Genomic DNA, 22,627 nt, shown 5'->3' with positions numbered 1-22,627 from the left:
GAAAATTGTGGAAAGTTGTGTGTGTAAAATAAAATGAAATCCTTGAAAAAAAGAAAAACCAAAAATTGATTTTTTTTTTTATCTTAAAAAAAAAAAAATAACTGAAAATATGCAGCAGAAAATTATGTTTTTTAAGCTTAGCTACCATGGTATAGACACGTGTGTGCAATTTTAAATAAGAACAATTCCAGCCAGCAGCGAATAAGATAAACCTTCCATAGGGACAGTGTTAAGCTCTGGGTCCGGTCTATATAATTAAAAATTGTAAAGACAGGGAGAAAAAAAAAAAAAAAAAACAGAAGGCGCTCTAACTGATATGTAAAAAGCTGACTGTTTAAGGAATGTCTGTTTAACTTGTTTTATTGTGGCAATTTACATTAGGGACTGTCATCCTGCCAGAGAGCTTTTAAAAGCGGCTTCATTTGAAGTCCAGAAAGTGACACATGCCAACGTTCATAGTCTCTCTCGATGTCAATTCCCCATATCCCCTGCTCCCGTGTCCAGACGCTCCTCTCAAGGCTGCATTAGGGCCATTTGAATATTTCATTTCCTATTAATTATGCACTGTGACTCTCCATGTCATTAGACGAAATAAAGTGGAATGTAACAAAGGATGAAAAGAAGCAGGGCACATGGCTCCTATGAACAGAGAAATTCCAAAGCTCCTCACGTAGGCCACCCTTCATTGAAAATGCAGTCTGTGCCAGTTAAATTGAAGTTGAAACGTCTTTACCTATTATTTTCTTCTTTGAAATTTAGTAAGATGTTCTGAAATGTTTACCAGTTTCATTCTTCAACCTACTTAATTAAATGGGCATTTATTTGATTCAAACAAATGGAAAGCCTAGAGTAGACGGAATTGATTTCAGCAAGGGGTTATTGCCCACGCTTTTTTTTTTTTCTTTAAATATGCCTTTTTAATTTCTTTCTTTTCTTTTTTTTTTTTTGCCAAATAATTAACTCCAAGTGCTGAATGTATATCACAGACATTTTGAAAAATGTATTATCGAAAACACAATAGGAGGACCTGCAGGGGAGGAAAAAAAAAGACCACATTTCCCATAAAGATTTAAATCATCCACCTCAAGGTTGAAAATACCCAGCTGAACAGAAACCTTCACATTTCAAGCAGAGCACTATCAATTTTGCATCCCCTCGCATGTGTCTGTTTTCTGGGTGCATGGGTGGTTTTTAATGCACAAATGTGTTGTCTGTACATAAAGCAATGGCCACAGATTTATTGGGCCATCACATCACCAACACTGCCACCGTGCCTGCCCGGTTTGACTCTGGCTACTTTTGATTTGCAGTAAATGACAGAAAAAGTGCATTTGAGAAGGCAGGCATGTCGCACACCATTCTCCCATCTGCCGGCGCCACTGTGTGCACACGGAGGCAAGCCTAGTGACAGTGACCTACATGGTCACCGAAGATGTGATATAATTTATGATATATATAATATATTGGATCCATTAGCGAGCATAATGAAGTAGTGAAATGAAAGGGTATTTGTGAAATCAGTTCAAACATCCTGCTCGGATTATGATTAAATGATTAATGAAATGCCCCTGCATAAGCATTTTCAAACAGTAATTCATGCAGAGGCTGATAAAAATTCCTCCAATCATATTTCCTTCACTCGTGAACCTTATCTCTACCATTTTATATAAATCACGGAAAAAACCCTGTCTGCTGCCCGGCGTGCTACTTATTTAGATTAGTTATAAACGTACAGGAAAAGAGAACATCTTCGCCGTATAAAATAATCACGCATAATTATATCCATAATTCAAGTTTGTGACAGATCCCATCTCCTCTTACTGTTGTCCTTTGCCTTTCATTCTGACTTCATTTGAGTTCTCTTAATCTTGATGACATAATTAACAGAAAGAAAGAAAAAAAAACACCAAAATAAAGAAAATCTACAAGCAAAAAGAAAGGTGCACTGGAAAGAGATGCGTATTAGGTCACTGCTGCATAATATACCAAACGGGTCCAACCTGAAATTCTTATTCTTATCTGTAAAAGTTAAGTTGGAGCACACATGACCATCATGAAAAATGAATGTCATTCTTCTCTGCTAAAAAAGAATTTCAGCATTTTTTCTCCCACAGGTTCTTAAGATATTGCATTACTAGTCCTTGTAATATTTTACTAGTTTTTTCATTCAGCCTAATGTTATCCTACCCTCTCTGCAGCACTCTGTCATGCTTTTTCTCTTAAAATTCAGAATAATTACCAGATTGTGTCATTAAACTAGGCGTCACAAGAATTTTCCCTGACATCTAAAAGGTTGCAAAATGTGAACGCCAAACTGATAACAGTTTTTTGTGTGTGTCCTCTGTTTTTTGTTTTCCAGGCATCTTAACAATGAGCACGCCCTGGATGACAGGAGCACGGCCCAGTGTCGGGTGCAAATGCAGGTCGTACAACAGCTGGAGCTGCAGGTATTGTCTCAACGTTTGTTTTGGCCCAAATATTTGTGTGTCTTCTTCTCCTGACACTTCCTCTGTGTCTGCCGCACCCCTCCCTGTCCGTCTGATATCAGTCATGAGGTCACTCATGGACTGGGGGTTGGGGGCAGGGGGGGTGGAATGAAATTATTTTGTACATTTGCGAGTAACCAGTCATTAAAAATGTGTTATGTATGCATGACAGCCAGGCAAAGATATATGAAGGGCCCGGGGCTAAGTAGAGAAGATAATTACATTTTGAATTTTACTGGGTTTTAAAGTTATTTATGACTTTTAACTGTTTGGCACCAACAATAAAACACTTGGTGAAATGCCTCAGCAGCACAGCGTGGATGGTCGCTTTCAATGTCGAATGGGCTCATTGAACGGAAAAGTTAGCCTGGACCGCTGCAGAAAGCTGGGATGTTGATAATCATTGGTTTTAATGCAGTGTCCTCTATGAGTGGTCTTTCATGATCTATTCTGTGAGGGACAAAAAAATATGCATATGTACATTAAGTATGCACTTATGGAAAAAGACATGGTTCAGTGTCGTTCCATTAGTGGGGATTTGTAATGGCCAGTGAAGTGTGTGTGTGTGTGTGTGTGTGTGTACGTGAGTGTGATTCTGTACGTGTATATCTGGCAGTAGTGGGTTAAAGGGTGAACATGCACCCCTGTGTTGAAATAAGGTTGCACTTTATTAGCATGAAAGGGGTAAAACGTAACACACCATTCCATTAAGTGGTATTTTTATTTATTGGTGGCTGCTGCAGTTGCTAAGCAGATCTAGCAGAAAGCACCTTTAACATATTACAGATTTTATGCAATATCCACTTACAGGATACACATTAGCTACATAATCCCCAAATAATTTCAGATTCATTGTGATTACAAAACAATCCTAGTTTACAGAATGTTAACCTTCAACAGCGAGGGTGAGGAGTTCAGTTGCTTAAACATTACAGCATACTGTACCTACGCCCTCTTATTTCCGCTCTGGCTGTGTATCATCCAGAGGGAAGGAGCGAAGGTTTATCAGACACACACTTCCTCTGCATGCAGCGTATCACCATAATATAAGCTGGCAGCTAAAGCAGCGCCGAGTTTTAGACAGGTAGAAAGGGCTCGGGGTTGTTATTGGCATTGAGACGCGCTGCAGTTTAACCTTGAGCTGGAGATGTTAACTGAAAGATCGTCTAAAACAGACATCAGTTGACAGCTTTCAGGAGTCCTTGCATAACAAATAATTAGATAGTCCAAATAACAAAAAGAGAGATTTGCTGAAACACAGGAAAAAATAAACCACACTTTTATTGCTACTGGATGCATGGAATAGAGAAGTAGATTTTTTTTTTTTTTTCATGATCAAGATTTCATGTCGTCTCTTTCCTCATTACAGCTAGCGAAAGACAAAGAGCGTCTGCAAGCTATGATGACGCACCTCCATGTCAAGTCCACGGAGCCCAAAGCCACCCCACAGCCGGTGAGCAGCAACCCTGTCATACGTTTCCCCCCCACCCCACCCCCTCGTCCTTTTGTTTGTCTTAATTGGCACACATGTATTCATTAATCCATTCCTCCATCTCCTTATTTATCTGCTAAACAAAAACAGCTGTTCTCGTGTGGGAGGCTGTAAATATTGTTTGGACCACATCTGCTGACATCCGAGATTCAATTTGGTTCCTGTGATGAACTGGATGCACTCTCTGTAACAGCCCCCATGGCAGCCTCAGTTGAACTAGTGCCTGTTTGGGCAGACAGAAAAATGAGAAACCACAGAAAAAGAAGGGAAAAAAAATGAAATTATAATAGCAGTGAATATTTATTTATTTATTTGTTAGTTTATTTTGTGCTTTTTAAACCAAAGTTGCAAAGTTCTTCATAGTCCTGAAAGTGAAGAATGTATTCATTAAACACGCTAATTAATTTAAATAGAACAATAAAGCAGGAAAAATGGCTGAAAATTGGGGGAAAAGTAATAATTGCAGCAGTGAGCACAATTAGCACAATACAAACAATTACATAACACAATGCAAACAGTTATATTATAGCTAATCAGCAATAGTGTGATTTTTTAATAAGTGATTTAAAGGCAGATATTGATATAGCTCTTTTATTGATATCTCGCGTTGTGAAGCCATTGCCATTTTGATTTCAATTTAGATTTTAGCATGGCTAGGAGATGCTTCATTGAGGATTTCGGTCTGTGTTTGTATAGTTAGAAGATCACTCACATAGTCAGGGCTTTATGAGGAAACAATAAAATATTACAATTAATTCTGTGTAGAGGCTGAACTTGGGTGAATTGATAAGTTTCTTTAAAAAGGCTGTACTGCATTTTTAACTTATATTTATTTATATTTATATTATATTTGTATTTAACTTATATTTATAAAATTGGTTTGATATCAGTATGCTAGGGTTTTTTGGTTGGCAGAGAGGGTGAGCGTCATCTTCAAATTTGAAATCTTGCACGGAGCAAGCATAAAGTATTAATCTTGAGTATATATTCCCTTGATTCACCAAAAATCTTTTTTGAGTAAATGTAACAGCAGATCAATTTATTATCTTCTTGCCACATTTCATTTCATCATGCTTATCACTCTTAATATATGTCATGCCATAAAACATGCTGCTTAATCCTTATCCTATAGGGGTAAGGGCTTAACATATGGCATTTAAGTATCTGTGCCATTTTGTCATGTTTAAGAAGGGGCCCCACTACCATATTTCAGTCACTATGACAGTTCATTCGGAGAGCCAAATGTGCAAAGATCATTTTACTGTGGGGGGTGAATTTGGGATCACACACACACACACACACACAAAAATGCACAATGTACATGCAGGAGCCCTCTTTCTCCCAGCACATTGTTCAGCGTGGATCATTTATTTACAGTCAGAGAGGTGGCTATTGACGTGCAGAGGCTGTATGTGCGCTTCACACGGCGCAGCCAGTCAACATAAAGCGCCTGGAGATGTCGAGCGACAATAGGCTGTCTGTTGGAGCAGTGCCTCTGTCACACACACTGATTGTGTAGATTAGAGTGCAGAACGAGGGCCCTGACACGGGGACATTTGTATATGAAAAGTGGTTGGGGCGGCAGATAGCATCTTGAGTTCCCTACCTCTCCTCTCTCCCCGGGGCCTGTGAGAATGGCTGTGTCAGAGCTCAGCGTTAACACTCTCAAGGGGGCGAGCTGGGATTTTTATTCAAATAAATAGACTCCCATTCTCCAGCGCTGCGGTGCATGCTGCGAGCTGCTATGAAACGCTATGATAAATACGTCTCGCTCGGGCTGGGTGAGCGGTGGACTTACACAGGTCAGGGCCCCTGGCCACACCGAGGCTTTAGTGAGATTGCAGCTTCAGAGGTGGCCACTCCAAAACTAAGTACAAGCTGAACGAGGCTGTTCTATGAGTCAGCTATTGATATGAGAAAAAAAAATATATATATAACAGGCATTCACAAGAAACAACTTTGCTCTCGGTAATTGCTAGTTATGTTTTTTTCCTGCTGCTCTGTGGTACTGTACATAATACAGGAATGTATTAGCAGCCAGCTGCCACAGCACACTAGTTCAGATGAATTTGCTGGTTTACAGTTGGTCATAGTTAAGAACAAACAAACTGATACCGGGCATGCACGCTGTCAAATGAATAGGATTCAATTTATTCCTTTGAGCTGGAAGGGGGGCGGGGGTAGATCAGAACAGAATGTGCCACATTAACTGTGCGTGTTTGTGTGTGAGAGCGTGTATGTGTGTGTGTGTTTGTATTTGCCTCGGTGTGTGTGGGTGGGTGTCTGCACTCGGTGTCACTAAGCATTCTTGTCAGAAATCTGACCTTTTACGCCATACATAATTAAGGAGGGACTTTTTGTTTATTTTCTTTAGCAGCTTGCCGAGTCAAAGCCAGTATAATTAGATCACCAATTACCATTTAATTAATTTCTGTCTGAAGTCTCATTTTGTCTAGGCACTGGAGTGAGCCCAAATGGTGAGGCAAACAAAGGCAAGGCTATTACCAGCCTGTCTGGCCTATTGTTGAAGCCTCTCTGTGTTTATGGCCAGGGAATATGGATGAAACATGAAACAAAGCCTGCTAATCCACAGGAAGAGAAGTCAACACCACGGTCCCATTCTTTTGATAGCATTGTGTCAGAAACACACAAACCCAAGTGTGATTTATTTGGTTCTTGATTTAGAATAACACTCCTCCTACTGTTGGTGAGGACACAGTATACATTTGCGCATCCCAGCAGTAATCCAAATTATTTGGGCAGACTGTGCCAAAAGGCATAGTTCAGCCTCTGAAACATAAATAGACATTGCAAGTATTGGGACACATGTCTGTTAAAATGAGAGAACCAGAAAACACAAATGTCCCCAGTTTTAGTGAGAAAATGAAAATGAACAATGGGAAAACAGTTGCAATGATGGTCAAAATAGCAAAAACTATGGCCTGCTGTAACCTTTAAAGTAGGAGTAAACAAGGTAGTAAATAAAATGCCAGTATTTCTTTTTTTTTTCTTTTTCTTTTTTTTTCTTTTTTTTCTGCCAGTCCAGGATTTCCTCAGTTCACTTCAGGTCATTATTGTCCCACATGGGAAATTTAGCTTCTAGTGTGAGGCCACAAAGACTTTATTTTTGTAAAAGTTTCTTTATTGTACATTTATCTGTCGCACTGACAGTTTGCATGGTATGGGATGTGTGCATGTGGGTGTGTGTGTGTGTGTGTGTTTGGGCCGAGGATGGCAGGGTAATAACTGTTAATAAGGTGGTTGGTAATTTGGTGACTGAGGATGATCAGCGTGGTTGTGTCAGATGTTAAACACTGTTCACTTTCACCTGCCTGGCCTCAGACCCGCCGCCACCTTCACCACATTATCAGCACAAATTTGACATCTGATATCTCCCAACGCAATCAGCAAACAAATGTCAAAGATGAGCTGTGTCTGTCCTGCCCACGTTCTCTCTCTCTCTCTCTCTCTCTCCCTCTGTGTCTCTCTTTCTCTCTCACTCTGTATTTTTTCCTGTTTCTTCTCCTCACAGTCTGAAGTCATGTTTAATTTGGAAACTGGCCTCCTTCGGCAAATTAGCAATTAGAACAATTTTGTGGGAATATGTATATGTGTCATTAGTTTTCCTGCCAATTAATAGCTGGAGCAGGGGGTCAGGCTAGAATTTTCCACTTGACTGCTGCTCCAGTATGGAGGCTTGGCACTGGGTTTGGAGCCACCACAGCTGCTGGAAGCCACGCTATACCTTTGGAGCACTTGCCATAATTAGTTTACCTTGTAGCCATTATTACTAAAATCCCTCCTTTCCCCTCGCCCACCCCGCCCATCTACACACACGGCAGCTCTCGGTGGAAAAGCTAGCTTCTCTCTCCACGAGGCTCTCCATGAAAATACCGTGGGGCCATCTTTGCAGCGGCCGTCGTGGCCCTGATGATGGAGGTCAGTCAGATACAGTAGTTAATCATCAGATCACCTCCATAAGCAGCTCCTAATTAGAGTCCTCACAATACAATTTCGGCTTGTAATTAGCCCAGATTGGCTGCTTCCTCTGGCTGCCTTATTAGCGGGGCTGCTCAGCGGTAGGTGAGAATCACACTGTCATTTGTCAGAGCTGTTTGGGCTGCCCATCTTCTGTTCAGCACTCCACCCTCACTGGCCGCCACGCTGCCCAGCCACAGAGGGAGGATGGGGGAGGGGAGGGGGTCCAAATGAGGTGTGAGGGACAAAAGATTAAACAAAGGCAGTGAAACAGAGAACTGGAAACAGGCCCGACAAGGCAGAGAGGAAGAGAGGGAGGTAGGGAGGAGAGAGGGGAGAGAATGAAGAATTGAGGAGGAGTAGAGTGGCGGAGCAGGGCTCGGGGGTTGTTTTCCAAACATTTAGCGAACGTTCACGGATCATCTCAGGGGCTGCCCGCAATTAGAGCTGTGATATGCATTGTCAATGAGGCGTCTGAGACTCAGGGGTAATTAGTGGTCTAACGGAGCTCCTGTCTGTCTGTGTTTCTCTGTTTGTTTGGTCTTGGGCCTGGTTTTCAACTCTGCAGCTCAACCTGGTGTCCAGCGTCACCTTGTCTAAGTCGGCCCCCGAGGCCTCGCCTCCTCTGAGCCTGCCCCAGACCCCCACCACGCCCACGGCACCCCTCACACCCTTATCCCAGACTCACTCCGTCATCACAGCCAACAGTCTGCACAGCATGGGCCCCATGAGGCGGCGCTACTCGGACAAGTACAACATGCCCATTTCCCCAGGTACAGCACGATGCACGCACATCTAGGGGACTATACCATTGATACCGATACTAAAAATTGGTGGTTTTAGTATCGATATCAATACAACTTGATACTTCATTCTGAATAACACTGTTCTTTTTCTAATGTAGCCTTAGCCTGTATCTTTCAATACTTGAAACACTTAAATTTGCTGTCATGCTTGCAGATTGTTAATCAAACTGAGAGCTCATAATTATACCATTGCATTTATTGTGACAGCAGGCCATTTCGTATAGTCTCTCTAATTTGAAATGAGTATTTTGTTGGGCTGCTCCATTTTCTCTTTGACAGCAACTAGCCAACGTTGTAGGTCTGTGTTCTTCTTCTTATGTTTCAATACTACAAACACATTTCTTTTTAGTTGTTAATGTCTGTATAAAGTTTTTAAACAAAGGAGAGTGTGCTCAATGGGTTTTCTGTTTTTGCTGCGATATCCACATGTTATTTCACTGATATTGGAATCAACCACCAGAATTATGGTATTATGGCTTCCCAACACATAAATGCGACAAATATTCATCTCCCTTGCTTTCTAACTGAGACACACACGCTACAAATCGTACATATAAGTACATACAAACACGTAATCCAGCTGTAATTGTGTTATCAGCCACTATGGCTGCTGGCAGGAGCTTGACTGTTGACACCTGATCATTTAATTCCATGCTGACACAGTTATTTAATCTTTGTTATTTGTTCCCTGTGCACAGATATCGTTCAGAACAAAGAGTTTTACATGAATGCTGAAGTTAGACCACCGTTCACGTACGCCTCGCTAATAAGACAGGTAAGGACTGTTGCCCGCACTCTGCGCTGCTTAGGATGCATTTAATCTGTCACTTAAGAAACGGGGCCCTTAATCTGCTCCACTGTGTCTAGTTGTAATAGGAAATACAGTAGATAAATATTCAGCTTGGACATAAACTACTTCTGTTCCACTTTTTTTCCTCTTCTTGTTCCTTGTTAAATTTCAAATACAATTTAGACGTGGAGGAGCAGATTAACCATCTGCAAATGAGTGCAAGAATGCGCACGGGATTCAAAAAATGGCCACATATAACAATTGCTTTTGATTAAGCATTTCAGTGGCTATGATTATTATGAAATTCATTTCACACAACAGTAGGGATGAACCTGTTTTAAGATGGCCAGTCAATTATCGCCGGGCCACAGTAATCTGGGATCTCAGGAATTAATCTGAGCCAGCCATAATTGCTGCCCTGTAATCTGCCAGAGAAATGTTTTCGCTTGCCCTTCATTTACACCCACAAAGGAAAATATATTCAAATCTGCCGATTGGAATGAGAAACGGAGGAGGCTTCCATAAACAGAGCGAGGAGTACACATCACACGGACAGTTGCTTTCCTGTTGCCTCTGTTTTTCTCCAGAGCACACACACACACACAAACCTGGATGCCTCTTGTGAATTATTGATCATTTTTTTTTGAAGGGAGCAAAATGGTAAATGTTTGTCTCTGTCTCTGTCTCTCACACAGGCAATCCTCGAATCTCCAGAAAAGCAGCTAACACTAAATGAAATCTACAACTGGTTCACGCGAATGTTTGCATATTTTAGGCGCAATGCAGCGACATGGAAGGTAATATCGCCCTCCGTCAGACTTCTTTAAACGAGTAGCAAAGAGAGATGGAGATGTATTGATGTCGGGGGGGAATCAAATGATAGCCAGGTTTATCCACTTAAAAAAAATGAACCTTTACCCACTCTATAACAATACCCCACTTATTCTGTCCAAATTGAACCACCCCTTATGCAAACATTTGAACCCACAGCAAAACCAATGAGAGGAAAATGTGCATTCTTGTAAAAAAAAAAAAAAAAAGAAAAGAAAAAAAAAGAAAAAACAATCCCCCCGTAATATGTGGGGATGTTTTGGCGGTGGGTGGCATGGGTTTAACATAGCAGTGCCTTGCCAGTGACTCTTGGCTGAGCCCCGCACACACACACTTCTGAACAAGGAACACTTTCTTTTCCACTAGGCCACAGACACATGAACACCCACACACACACACACACCCACACACACACACACACTGAAAGAAAACACAAAAAACAGTGAAAGATTACAGAGAAGGAAAGTGGGACATTGAATGAGAAAGACAGTGATGAAGCATTGAAGGCTGCCCTTATAAGCTTTAGCTGATCTGTCACATGCAGCTGGGAGAGACGACCCTCCCCCACCTTCCTCACACACACACACACACACACACACACACGCACAAGCCACCCTCTCGCTGTTCAGTGGTCCTCCGTGAGCTCTCACATTTACTGACAGCCCTTCCATAGGGGTGCATCCAAGTTATAAACACCGGATCCCTCATCCCCACACACACACACACACACACACACACCACATACACATATATACATATGCACTCAGTATAGCTCCTGGCATAACAAAAGAATGATATATATACAGGTCTGTTTTCATGCCTCAGTGATCACTGGATTTAAGAAGTGTCATCTGCACACTGTAAAAGTACGGCTTAAACCACAAGTTGAAGCAGAATATATCCCAGTATTTTCAATTTGGCTATACTTGTGACAAGCCAAAACTTTTTTTATTCAGTCTAAGTATTAATTTGCTAAGATCTTACTCTGTTCAGTGGTATTGATTGATCATAAACTGCAACACTGTGACTGATAAGCAAAGGTATGTCACTGAAATCAGACTGCATTGCCATGGAAACCAGGAAATATTTATGTATTGTTTTAGTCCTTTACTTAAGCACCATTTACAGCCAGTGCATTCCTGATCTTATTACTGTAACATCCAGGTCCAGTCATGCTCCTGTGTAAATATTTCTCCTTTGAAATAAAATTTTCACTTGTAGATATTTTTACTGTACTGATAGCAACCTTTTTTTTCTCTCTTTGTTTTTGCACCAACTGCAGAATGCAGTCCGGCATAATCTTAGTCTTCACAAGTGTTTTGTGCGAGTAGAAAACGTAAAAGGGGCTGTGTGGACAGTCGACGAAATAGAGTTCCAAAAGAGACGGCCTCAAAAGATCAGTGGGTAGGTCCGGCCCGCAGGGCCCCGGCTGCCGTCTGTCTCACTGTTGACTGATGGGAAGAGGCTGCTGCTGCTCCATCTCATTGTCTGTGTGCCATAACGTCCAGAGTCCCTGCTTGCTTTGGTGTGCCTTCCCTCCATGCTTTCGGAAGCCCTTTGGTGATACCCCATAACCCACAATGCTTATTTTTTTATTTTGATCCTCACGCTCTCCCTCCCCTCCTTGTTCCTGTGTCTGTTTGTGTGTCCGTCTTCTGTAATCTGTCGATCACTGCATCTGCATCTGGCTGTCCCCGCTGGTTTGCTCTCCCAGGGTGCCATTCGCACCAACCTTTCCCTGCATAAGTGCTTTGTGAGAGTAGAGGATGAGTTTGGGTCCTTTTGGACTGTTGATGATGAAGAGTTTAAGCGTGGCCGCCACATACAGCGAGGCCGCCCTCGGAAATACGCCGCTGATGAGAACTTTGACGAGCTGCTCGTACAGTAAGCACTTCCGCCTGCCCTGCCAACTCCCAAAGCCAAGCCCCACCTGCATGCTCTGCCTCAGTGTCCCCATCATGCTTTTGTGTTTAGCCCCTCATCTATCATGCTTTCACAAAATCTGCCTCCATCAGCCTGTTTTTCTTTCCGGTGAAATGCTATGTGTGCAGATGGTTCTGTGGTATTGTCATGTGATTGAACATCTTAGGGCCTTAATATCCACATTACTAGACCAGTAAATGTATTTAGTTGTTACATAAAGTTAAGTGCATTGATTTCCTTTTATGAAATGTGATACTGCACAGTAGGAATGCATGCAAGGTAAGACATAAGTCTGTGGGTATAATGTTATTTCTGTGTTTGCAGAAGTCCAGCCTTAGTGAAGAACATTCAGACCAGCTTGGGCTACGGTCCAGCTCTCTCTGCTGCCTTCCAGGTAAAATATACCACTTTATCTCTGGCCACCTTTCACTGCACTCCAAAAGAAAGGCAGGAAATAATAAACATAAGTTTGTCTCCACCTCATACTCTCAGTCACCTAGTCTTTGTTCTTTGGGGATGTATGGGTACAGTAAGATGGGCGACTGAGAAAGTGCTGACAGCTCCTTCCGTTTCACATTTAATGCTTCGAGCTTTGCTTTTCAGGCTTCAATGGCAGAAAACAACATACCTCTATACACTACTGCTTCCATTGGAAGTCCCACCCTCAACTCCCTGGCCAATGCCATCCGTGAGGAGATGAATGGAGCGATGGACCATGGAAACAGCAACGGCAGTGACAGCAGCCCGGGACGCTCACCCTTGCCAGCTATGTGAGTGGCACACACGCTTTCTGTCTCCACCGCTGTTTTGTCTGTGAAGGGGGAGAAAAGTAAGAGTCTTGGCTGCATACACCTCTGGCACGTACACACTCCACATAATAGATTTAGATTTCAAAAAGTAAATTTAATGCCCACCCAAAATGCTCTAAAAACCAGCCAGAATATGGCATGAGATGAAAAAGAAACAATGCCAAAGAGGACAATAAATATATAAAGCAAAGAGAGATGATATTGAAGTGGTTGTGTGTGGGGTCATGGCCAGAGCTGTGGCTGGCCTCCCTGTAGAAAAGGAAACTCCACCTTTTAGAAGCTTCCATCACCAGACTGGCCAGGAAGAAAAGACCGGAGCCCCTCTGTTATTTTAACAGCAAGTTTATAAACTCTCCTTTATTGCAGTTCAAAAATGTGTCCTGCCGTCTGCTGAGCCCCGCCATAATCACCGTTCCAATTTGTTAAAATATTTACAAAATGCCAGAACGCGAAGTGACAGAGCTGCTGTCTTCGACACACTGAAACATGAGCTGCAACACATTCAAAAACCCCTCTGAGCCGCTGAAAGAAAAACAACACAAAAGCATAATTAGTCTGGAAGACATGATCCAAGATTCTCATGTAGGAAAGTTGCGGTCGGCCTGGAAACCGCAGCTCCCCATTCACTTGTTGTATAGGAGTGTCTGCTAAGTTGTTTGAAGCCTAAAATAATACGGCGCAGGCAGCATCGTTTCCAGATGTGGGGGCAGACCACCGATGTGCAGCGAGGGTAGATTCGGGGATGGCCTCCTGAAATGTCTGAGCTAGAGGGAAATTCTGCCTGAAAACAAAAAAAGGTGCAGTAATGAGCTCCTGGCCAAATAGAGGAAAGTGCCATCCCTAATCACTGTGAACATAGCTCTGAGCATGGCTGTGGAACAGGAAAGGCAGAGACAGGATGGGTGTGCTGGCCTAAGGGCAGCCTGCTTCTCCCTCTGCCCCTCTGCCTCTATCTTTAGGCTGATAGAGCCCAAACTCTCTTTTTTCCACAATTATGTGCATAAGCTTTATGCTAGTACAAAATGCATAAAGTCTATTTTCTTTTTGCTTTTAAAGAACGTCTTCACTCTTTTCAGCAGATCACACCCGGCGTTTTACGCCTACCGAGGCTGTGAGAGAGCGTTAAATGTTATGTAGCACTCACCGTATATCCTGTCACTTACTGGAAGTCTGCTGGTAGTCCCTTTGCTCGAGGAATAACCCATAAACTGTCAGGTTAGAAAAACACCGCTGTCGTCCTATTCGAGACCATAATGCCGTAACTCGCACAGTTCCACGTACAAGTTCATCCACCGCTGGTAACTCACTAACAACATGTGTTTTCCACATGTCCCAGTGCACTGCTGGTTGACAGAATCCAGCTTTTTAACACTGTGAGGAAACCAAAGCAGCTCTCTTTAACAGCCAGATGAGAGTCAGGTATCCAGAGAAGGCTAATTACAAGCAGAGTGTGGAATCAGCATGCAGTTCAATAGCATAATAATAACAATTTCATGTCTGCCCTGCAGCCAGGGAGTGAGACCCAAGGCAACGGGCCTAGTGGAGTTACTTTGATCTGAAAATGATAGAAAAGCTGACTTTACTTTTTCCCCCTCTTTATAATTTACACCAAAATATGTCAGCTCATTAGCATAGGAGCATCTCCATCACAATAGTTGCAAATCACAGCAGACATCCTGGCGTGAATAAATCAAAAGCAGGCTAGGGCGATGAAGAATGTGCCAGTTGTCCCTTGTTGGAGTAAATGAGCCCAGCGCCTTGCCCTGACACCGCTCTACCTCCACTACAGCGGGCTGGCACCTCAGGTTACAGCGGCAAGTCTCCTGCAGCTGCTCATAATGTTGTTTTCTTTTTTCCCCCCCCTCCTCTCTGCCACAGCCAGGCCTTCTCTCCCCCTGTGCTTTATTCCTGCTCTGTTTCTGTAATGAGAAATTTGGCAGATCTCATCTCTTTAGTGCCTCTTTTGCCCAGGCTGTGGGCTGGGGGGGGCTCATGTTTTTGCCTTGTTTACAAGTGACAGCGTTATTATTCTCATAAGGGCTCTGTTTCTTATCACAATGTTGTGCCGAGCGCGCCGCGGCTGCTCTCCTTGCGCGCCTTTCCTGCCAGCGCTTTTCTTCCCTTATTGACACTTGGTTGAAAATATGCATTAATTCTGGAGTTTAAAGCATGTATGGTGGTGTCTGGTCGCTGTGTTTGCTTGAAGTTGATTAATGATAGAAGCCGGCTTGGGGTCGTCCTCTGGAGACCCGCCTCGCAGGTTGTGCATGTTAACGAGCAGGAAGGGGAACACACAGCGCGCCGTTGATTCTCCGCCACCAGGAGGCTGACAACGGCAGCCCACTCGCTCCGCAGAGTCCATTCTCTCCTCTCCTCGTCTCACGTTGTTAATCTTCCTCATTTATCAGTTCTAAGTGAATACCCTGTTGTCGGTTGCCATGAAAATAAAAAGCCTGCAGCTTTCCCGGGATTGGAATACCTCAAAAGAAAGCTGAAATTATCATCAGTACCAGCGAGGCCCCCACTCAGAATTTCATTGAAGCCAGACATTTGTTTTTGTTCCCCCTTTTCTTCCTTTATAAACAGAATCAGCCCAGGTCTGTATCTTTGTGTGTGTGTGTGTGTGTGTGTGTGTGTGTGTGTGTGCGCATATGTGTGTGAAAGGTTAAAAAAAAAAAAAAAAAGGGATTTAAGAAGTTAAGGATAGCGGAGCTGGAACATTGCTACAGTTTTGCTCTCTTATTTTCTTCCAGGCATCACATCAGCGTTAAAGAGGAACCACTGGACCCCGAAGACCACGAAGGGCCCCTCTCCCTGGTGACGACTGCCAATCACAGTCCGGATTTCGATCACCACAGAGATTATGATGACGACCAGGGCCACGATGACATGCTGTAAGGCTTTCCCCCTCCCTCCCCGGCCTCAGAGGCAGAGCCAGTCTCGGTCATCTGGGAGACAGAAGCGCTCCGCAGATACAAACGCTGAACTGCAGTCTCCGCCACTGATGACAGCTCTCAAATGTCTCCAATTGACTTTTAGTGCCATTACAATACATAGTGAAAACACACACAAACACACACACACACACACACACACTTACACATGCACACGCGTGCATACACACACAAAACATAGAATACGTCCCGCTTGGGGGAATTCTTTTGATTTCTTTCTACTTTTTGGTTTAAGTGAAACTTAAAAAAAGTGAATACAAACTTAATTTCTACTCAACGTGGGTTGGATGGACTTGTTTTGGTACGGGGGGACGTGTTCTCGGTCAGCATGGGAGATTCGGAGGCCAGAACGGGCAGGGACCTTCACTGTGCAGCCAGGACGGACTGCATGCAGCCCACTCAACCACACTGAGCACGGACTGCAGAGGGCTTGTCTCTCTCTCTCTCTCTCTCTTTCTCTTTCTCTCTCTCTTCCTCTCCCCTCCCCCCCTTTCTCTTTCACTCTCACACACACATCTGACCGCAAACTCGAGAGAGAATGACTGACATTTAATTTACACTGTGTGTGTGTGAGGGAGAGTGCTTGCGGACTTCTGTTCATTGTCACTGCCTTCAACACTTTTCATTTGTTTGTTGCTTCCATCGAGGGTGGGAGGGACTTTTTTCTTTTTTTTTTTTTTTTTGGGGTGTACTTTTCGGGGGATGAGATGTTATAAAATATCAATGTATGTGTTTTTTTTTTTTTCATCATTCATTGCTGTTGTTTATGTTGCTTTGTTTTTAATTTCTTTGAACTGATCAGACCTCATGCCCATGCTGTGGAGATTCTGTGTGGTCAGCACTTGATGATGAATGTTTATGATTTCCTTTCATGTTGTTCCATGACTTTTATATATATAAATATATATATACTTACACATGAAGCAGAATGTCAAATACCAAGTAGTATTTTTCTGTCATTTATTCCACAATCTTCAGAAAGCCACCTCCCTGACACGTGCCCCCCCCCACCCCACACCCCACACCCCTCCACCCCACCCAACCCCCATCCATGAAGTCCATCGGCAATGCACTACTCATAATGAAGGCTCTCTCCACGCATCAATGAAGTTTAATTTAAGATGCGAATGAATGACAGAGAAATCATGCAGGTTATGATTTATCCTTATGAAATTATACTTTAAAACAGCCCCTCGCGGCCGAGCATGTTGAGCTGCAACAAAATTTCTGATCACTTACAAGCTCTGGTTTGTAAAGGAAAATGAAAATGTCAGGTGTGCACTGCAGAGATAATGATTTAGACCAACTAATTGTGATTCCTGAACACAACTGTCATTGTTAATCCAATGTGTCGAGTTTTCCAAGCTGTAATTTCATTCATCCGGGCCATGCTTGAAGAGAAATGTGCATTCCCTATAGTTTTATTTATACCACACGCATGACCAGTGTTTTTAGTTTTAGTGAGAATTTATAATTACGCATCAAATTAAATATTAATTTCCTTCTCCAAGGGAAAATCCCAAGACTTGCAATAACACCTAAACATTGCACATTCCAACATTTGACAGCCATTGTAAGGGCCCAAATGCTTTTCATATATGCCATTGAGGGACTGTGGATACAGCAAGGTTCAATGTCACCAAAAAGTAGAGACACACTGATCCACTTTTTTTTTTTTTTTTTTTCAGTTCTGACCCGATACCTGAATTTGGATTTTGATACCAAAAGTGAATAGTATTATAATTAATATCAATACTATTAATCTTATCATTATTGTTGGTATTCTGTTTAAGGATACATGAGGCTGTAGTAAAACATACAGCACTTCTTTTTCAGCTGTTATCAGCTCAAACAGATGCAGTTACATCTAACTTACAGAAATCGTAGACCCGAAAAAAAAAATATGGAGACTGCTGGATATCTTTATAGAACTGTTTAATTACTAATTATGTGTATAACATTTTGGCTATGGGCCTAAAATTGGATTATTACATATTTATCAAAACATCAGACTGTAGAATCTGTATCGGTACATGGATCGGTAACGTCAGTCTGATATCCAGTGAGTGAATTACGTCATTATCGGCACCCGATACCGATACTGGATTGGATCAGTCCCAGCTCTACCAAATAGCCAACATTGGACCAGCTGGAATCCACACAGGGACTGTGGTTTTTGCGAGGTGACAACAAAATAGGGCAATTCCAGGTTTGGTAGACAGTCAAACCCAATGCATTCAATTTAAAAGACCATTACGTTTAAGACTGCAATCAACCACTTTGATTTTGTTTTAATTTATTGCTATTATTATTATTTCTATGTTTTATTTGGCATTTTTAGTTGTTTATGTGTCTGATATCTTGTTCTGTGACTACCAAAGATAAACTATAAAGTCAAACAATGTTCTCTGTTCCATGCAATAGCAGATAAGGCCAAATATCTCTCCTCCATTCTCTCCCATTGGATGTGAACGGATCTTTTACGTAGGGCAGGACTGGTCTCAGCTGTGTCGAGCCAATGGCAGATCGAATCGAGGGATATGCTCCTCAAACTGGTCTTTCATTCACTTTATAAAACCAAAGGGGGTGTCTTGAACAGGACAGCTGCAGTAACTTGTGCAGTGACCAAAACTGAATGGGAGGCGCAGATAGTCCGGACTACATTATGACCAAATTAGGGAAACTTTGTCTTTGGGCCAATGAGTGGAAAAAAGGGAGCTGTTGGTCAGGAGCAGATTTCTGTGCAACATAAAAGGGTATGTAGAAAAAGCTGATGAGGATAATATACCGGTAAACAGAAAAGCTTTGCAGAGAACAATGTGAAATGGATTCTATACTTCAACTGGACCACACAATGATTCAATGTTTTGTTTCTCTTCTTCTATTCCTTATAAATTTGTATCCTTTCGAATGATTGTATGCCACTTTTTAGGGGTTTCTAGTATCTCGACGGGACTCCGCTGTTCTTTGTCAAGATTGGCAAGACTTTATGATTGTGTTTTTAGTTTCTGTCAACGTATTACTTTTTTTATATTAAAAAACACTCCTGTCAACTAATAAGCTGGGTACAAGGTACTTTATGGCAGTTGTTATTGTTATTTTTCCAAGTTCACCATGCATTTACTATTAAGAAAAGGGCAATCTGTGGTTTCCAGAAGATGTATTTAATATCCAGGCAGCTGTGGGATGGGTCAGTGACAGCCAGGCTCAGATCGTGAGAACAGGGCCGAGCTCATCCACCAGCCCCAGTCTCTGGCTGGTTTGCTTGGTATTCAAAAAGGGGGAAAAGTGCTGGTAGATTAGAACATTCTCAGCATGTGTAGCTTGACATTACTAAAGATAACAGCATGAGAAAACCGTTAGTACGCATACCTCAGTTCAAACCTATAGGGAATGATTCAATTAAATGAGGAAAAAAAAAATACAAAACATTTCACTCAGTTGCACTTAGTTGTATGTCTTGCATGTGTAGTCTGAAACTGTAGAGAGAAAATAAATAAATACAAAAAAAGACTAAAAAAAAATAATAAGAAAATTAAATTAGAGCTTGTTTATCTTTAAAGGTCTCATCCTTTTTTTTTTCTTTTTTTTTTTTGCCAAACCAATCCAAACCTCAGGCCTTTGTTCATTAAGATATCACCCAGCTGTATGTGGCACCATTCATTTTGTCAGTCTGTTCTCTGATGTATTGATGGGTTGTTTTGAGGGCGTTCCAACAATAGGTTGTACATACATGTCAGTATAGCCTTCGTCTTTTCCTGTCTTTTCCTTTCCTTGTTTCTTTTCAAAGATCAAAAAAATACATTTGTGTTATAATGTTTGCTTTATCGCAACTGCTTTGTATTAACTGAAATAGCTATGAGAAAAAAAAAAAACTGCTGTATGTATTGGAATAGCAAACTGTGCTGCAAATGTATTTTACTTAGTAATCCTTGCTTTAAAAAAGAAAAAAAAAAAAAGTCATCCATGCAGACATCTGGGCGAGCTGGGTGGGGGCAGGCTGGGGGGGAGATTATCCCCGATTTTGGATTTTAAACTGTAATATAGAAAACAGACTTTTCTCTGTTATCATTGACCTAAGCATTTTGTACAGATTTTTTTCCTCTTTGTGTTAAGCTGTTTTTGATACTTCCTTTTGATGGTCCAACCACTGCCTTCTGTGGCTGTATGTTAAAGATTACTGCTCTAAGAAAAAGGGCAGACAGGTATATTTCCTCTACAAGACGGAGATATCTTGCATGACTAATTCCAGGGTCACAGAGACGGGGAAAATATGGTTAAAGTGGTCAGTAATAATATAAGGGTGTATCAATCTAATGATATTTTATATGAAATTAATAGGAAAAAGAAGAAAAATATGCAGTGCCAAGATGTAAAGAATATTGTTAAATGCTGTTTTCTTTTTTTCAGAAACTCATTCACTCTCTCTCTCTGTCTCTCTCTCTCTCTCTCACGCATCAAAGATGTGTCCTCTTCATCCATGTCATCGTGACGCCATAGGTCGAATAGACATCGCATTTTGGTTGATATCGAAATCTCTATATTTTTATCTTGACTATTTGGAAATCGGTTTATTTTTAAATGAGTAAAACCAAGCACAGCAGGTAGACATCTTAAGCCGAGCACAGGTTGACAAAGGTTAGACGCCGAGTTCACTCGATGCCGACTGCAAACGGCAGCCCGGCAGCGATGCAGCCGTGTGCTCCGCGTAAGTGCCATCAGATTCCCGACATCACACACCGGCGCCCATGCTAATTTGCCGTTGTTTCATTCATTCATCACCATCGAGCCCGCCGTCGTTCGTTGCTGTGTCATTCCGTCCCCCTCTTTCTCTCTGTCACCTCACACTTTGTTTTTTCCAGACGGAGGGGGCAGCCCAGGAGCTGTCACGGTGCTCTCATCCTGCAGCAGCTAGCTCGACTCTTTTCTTTCCTCCTTTCTTTTTTCTTCTTTTTTTTTTGGAAGGTGTACTTTGTGGTTTCTTTTTCCTGTTTTTTTTTTGTTTATTTTTTTTTTTTAATAAAGAGAAATATTACTGCGCATCACCTCCATAAGTCTGTAACCTCCTCATCATTCCTTGTCTGTCTTATGCAGACCTCTCTGTTGTAGTCAGTGGCGATGACTGACGTGAGCATTCTAAACATGCAATAAAATGCTGGTTGTTCAGACGGTTTCCTCAAGTCTTTCATCGTCTCTTTTTCCCGAGCTGGCGTTTGTATGAAGACACAGAGCTGCAAGTTTCCGTGGTGCCAGATTAACGTGACCTCTGGCGTAAACTGACTTAGCACACTCGAGTACAGACAGCTGGATCCTGGATGTTCATTTTGGGCGCTGACCGTTTCACAGGGCAGATTATAACCCAGGGTCAGTGTGGTCGTCCAAATTTTGCACATCATCGCAGTGGCGTGAAACCTTTCTATCTCCAAAATGTGAACTTTTCACAGGAAGTGAGACAAACAGCCTTGTTTGTAGCCTAAAGACAGGACATTTTTGACTTCTTCCAACAGCTCTGACAGGGTTTCATAAGCAAGACAGGTCAGGTCATTTTCCTCAGTCCGTAGAGAAAAGTCGAATCATTTTCCTCACTGTGGAAATATGAAAATAAGCAAAATGAGAAACGTTTTCACAACATGATGATGTACTCCTATGGATTCCTTTTGACTTACAGTATATGCTTAAGCATGCAACCATAAAACTCCTTTTGCAGCGTTCACAACACAAACAACAGGCTTGTTTTCTTAATTTAGAAGCATTATCAGTGTTAAAGCTTTTAAATAATATGTATTAAAATACATATAGTTGTGACATACTATAAGGTCTGTCTACTTCTGAAAAAATAAGCTCCAGAGTGAAAACAAAACCCAAATCTTCATTCTAGTAAGTCAGGATGTAAAAAAAAAAAAAAAAAAAAAAAAAAAAAAAACGGGGCACCTCTGTTTCAATAGGGGGTGCTATACTGCACTGTGGACAGCACCTTTAAAAATGTCTTTGCAGCGTTTTTCTTTCTATTTTTGCAGCCTTGTTTGATCCAGGCGTCTGTTTGTCATCTCTTCCCAGCCTGCACAGCCACCACTATCACCTCAGCCTCAACATTAAATTATATCGTAATTAAAAAGAGACAGTTAAACTGTCTTTTCCTAACAGCAATTTAGGTAACTGCATTTGATAAGCTATAAATTGCAACAGCATTAAAATTCCAGAAATATTAGCGATATGGATTTCGAGATGGGAGCTAATGCTGATGACCAAGACTTGCATTTTTATGACGGAGGCACAGGTCATGTTGGCCACTAAACAGGAGACAGAGATCAAGTCTAAGCACTTTTAATCTTGTGAAACAAGCAATTACAAATAGTTGCATTGATTCGTTAAAAAGCTTTAGGTGACATAAATCGTTTCTTGCTTAGCTGATTGCTCCAATACATAAATGTCAAGAGTATTATTAATTAAGGGCTTTGAAAGACAAGATTTAATGGAAACGATATAAAATCACGACCAATCTTTTTGTAGGCAGTATTTCACCCGATATTTGGGATCGCACATTTCCATGTTGTTTTC

General features: G+C 41.8%; 1 protein-coding gene across 6 annotated transcripts in view; it reads left to right on the top strand.

Annotated features, from left to right (window-relative positions):
* Nucleotides 1-20,028, top strand: part of foxp1b (forkhead box P1b) — a 168,209-nt gene extending 148,181 nt beyond the window's left edge. For 4 of the 6 annotated variants that reach the window (XM_030051296.1, XM_030051292.1, XM_030051294.1 and 1 more), the window contains 9 exons: nucleotides 2,360-2,447; nucleotides 3,856-3,939; nucleotides 8,525-8,729; nucleotides 9,461-9,537; nucleotides 10,248-10,349; nucleotides 11,666-11,787; nucleotides 12,631-12,700; nucleotides 12,910-13,076; nucleotides 15,869-16,013. In XM_030051296.1, the coding sequence (XP_029907156.1) occupies nucleotides 2,360-2,447; nucleotides 3,856-3,939; nucleotides 8,525-8,729; nucleotides 9,461-9,537; nucleotides 10,248-10,349; nucleotides 11,666-11,787; nucleotides 12,631-12,700; nucleotides 12,910-13,076; nucleotides 15,869-16,013 (1,060 nt within the window). Of the gene's footprint in view, nucleotides 1-2,359; nucleotides 2,448-3,855; nucleotides 3,940-8,524; nucleotides 8,730-9,460; nucleotides 9,538-10,247; nucleotides 10,350-11,665; nucleotides 11,788-12,630; nucleotides 12,701-12,909; nucleotides 13,077-15,868 lie in introns of all 6 variants that reach the window. The other 2 variants (XM_030051291.1, XM_030051297.1) reach the window with 1 other exon arrangement.
* The last annotated feature ends 2,599 nt before the right edge of the window (nucleotides 20,029-22,627 follow it).

This window comes from Myripristis murdjan, chromosome 5 (genome assembly GCF_902150065.1).
Source record: "Myripristis murdjan chromosome 5, fMyrMur1.1, whole genome shotgun sequence".
NCBI classification, from domain to species: Eukaryota; Metazoa; Chordata; class Actinopteri; order Holocentriformes; family Holocentridae; genus Myripristis; species Myripristis murdjan.
Note: the sequence above shows the minus strand (reverse complement) of the source record. Positions and strands in the feature narration are given on the sequence as shown.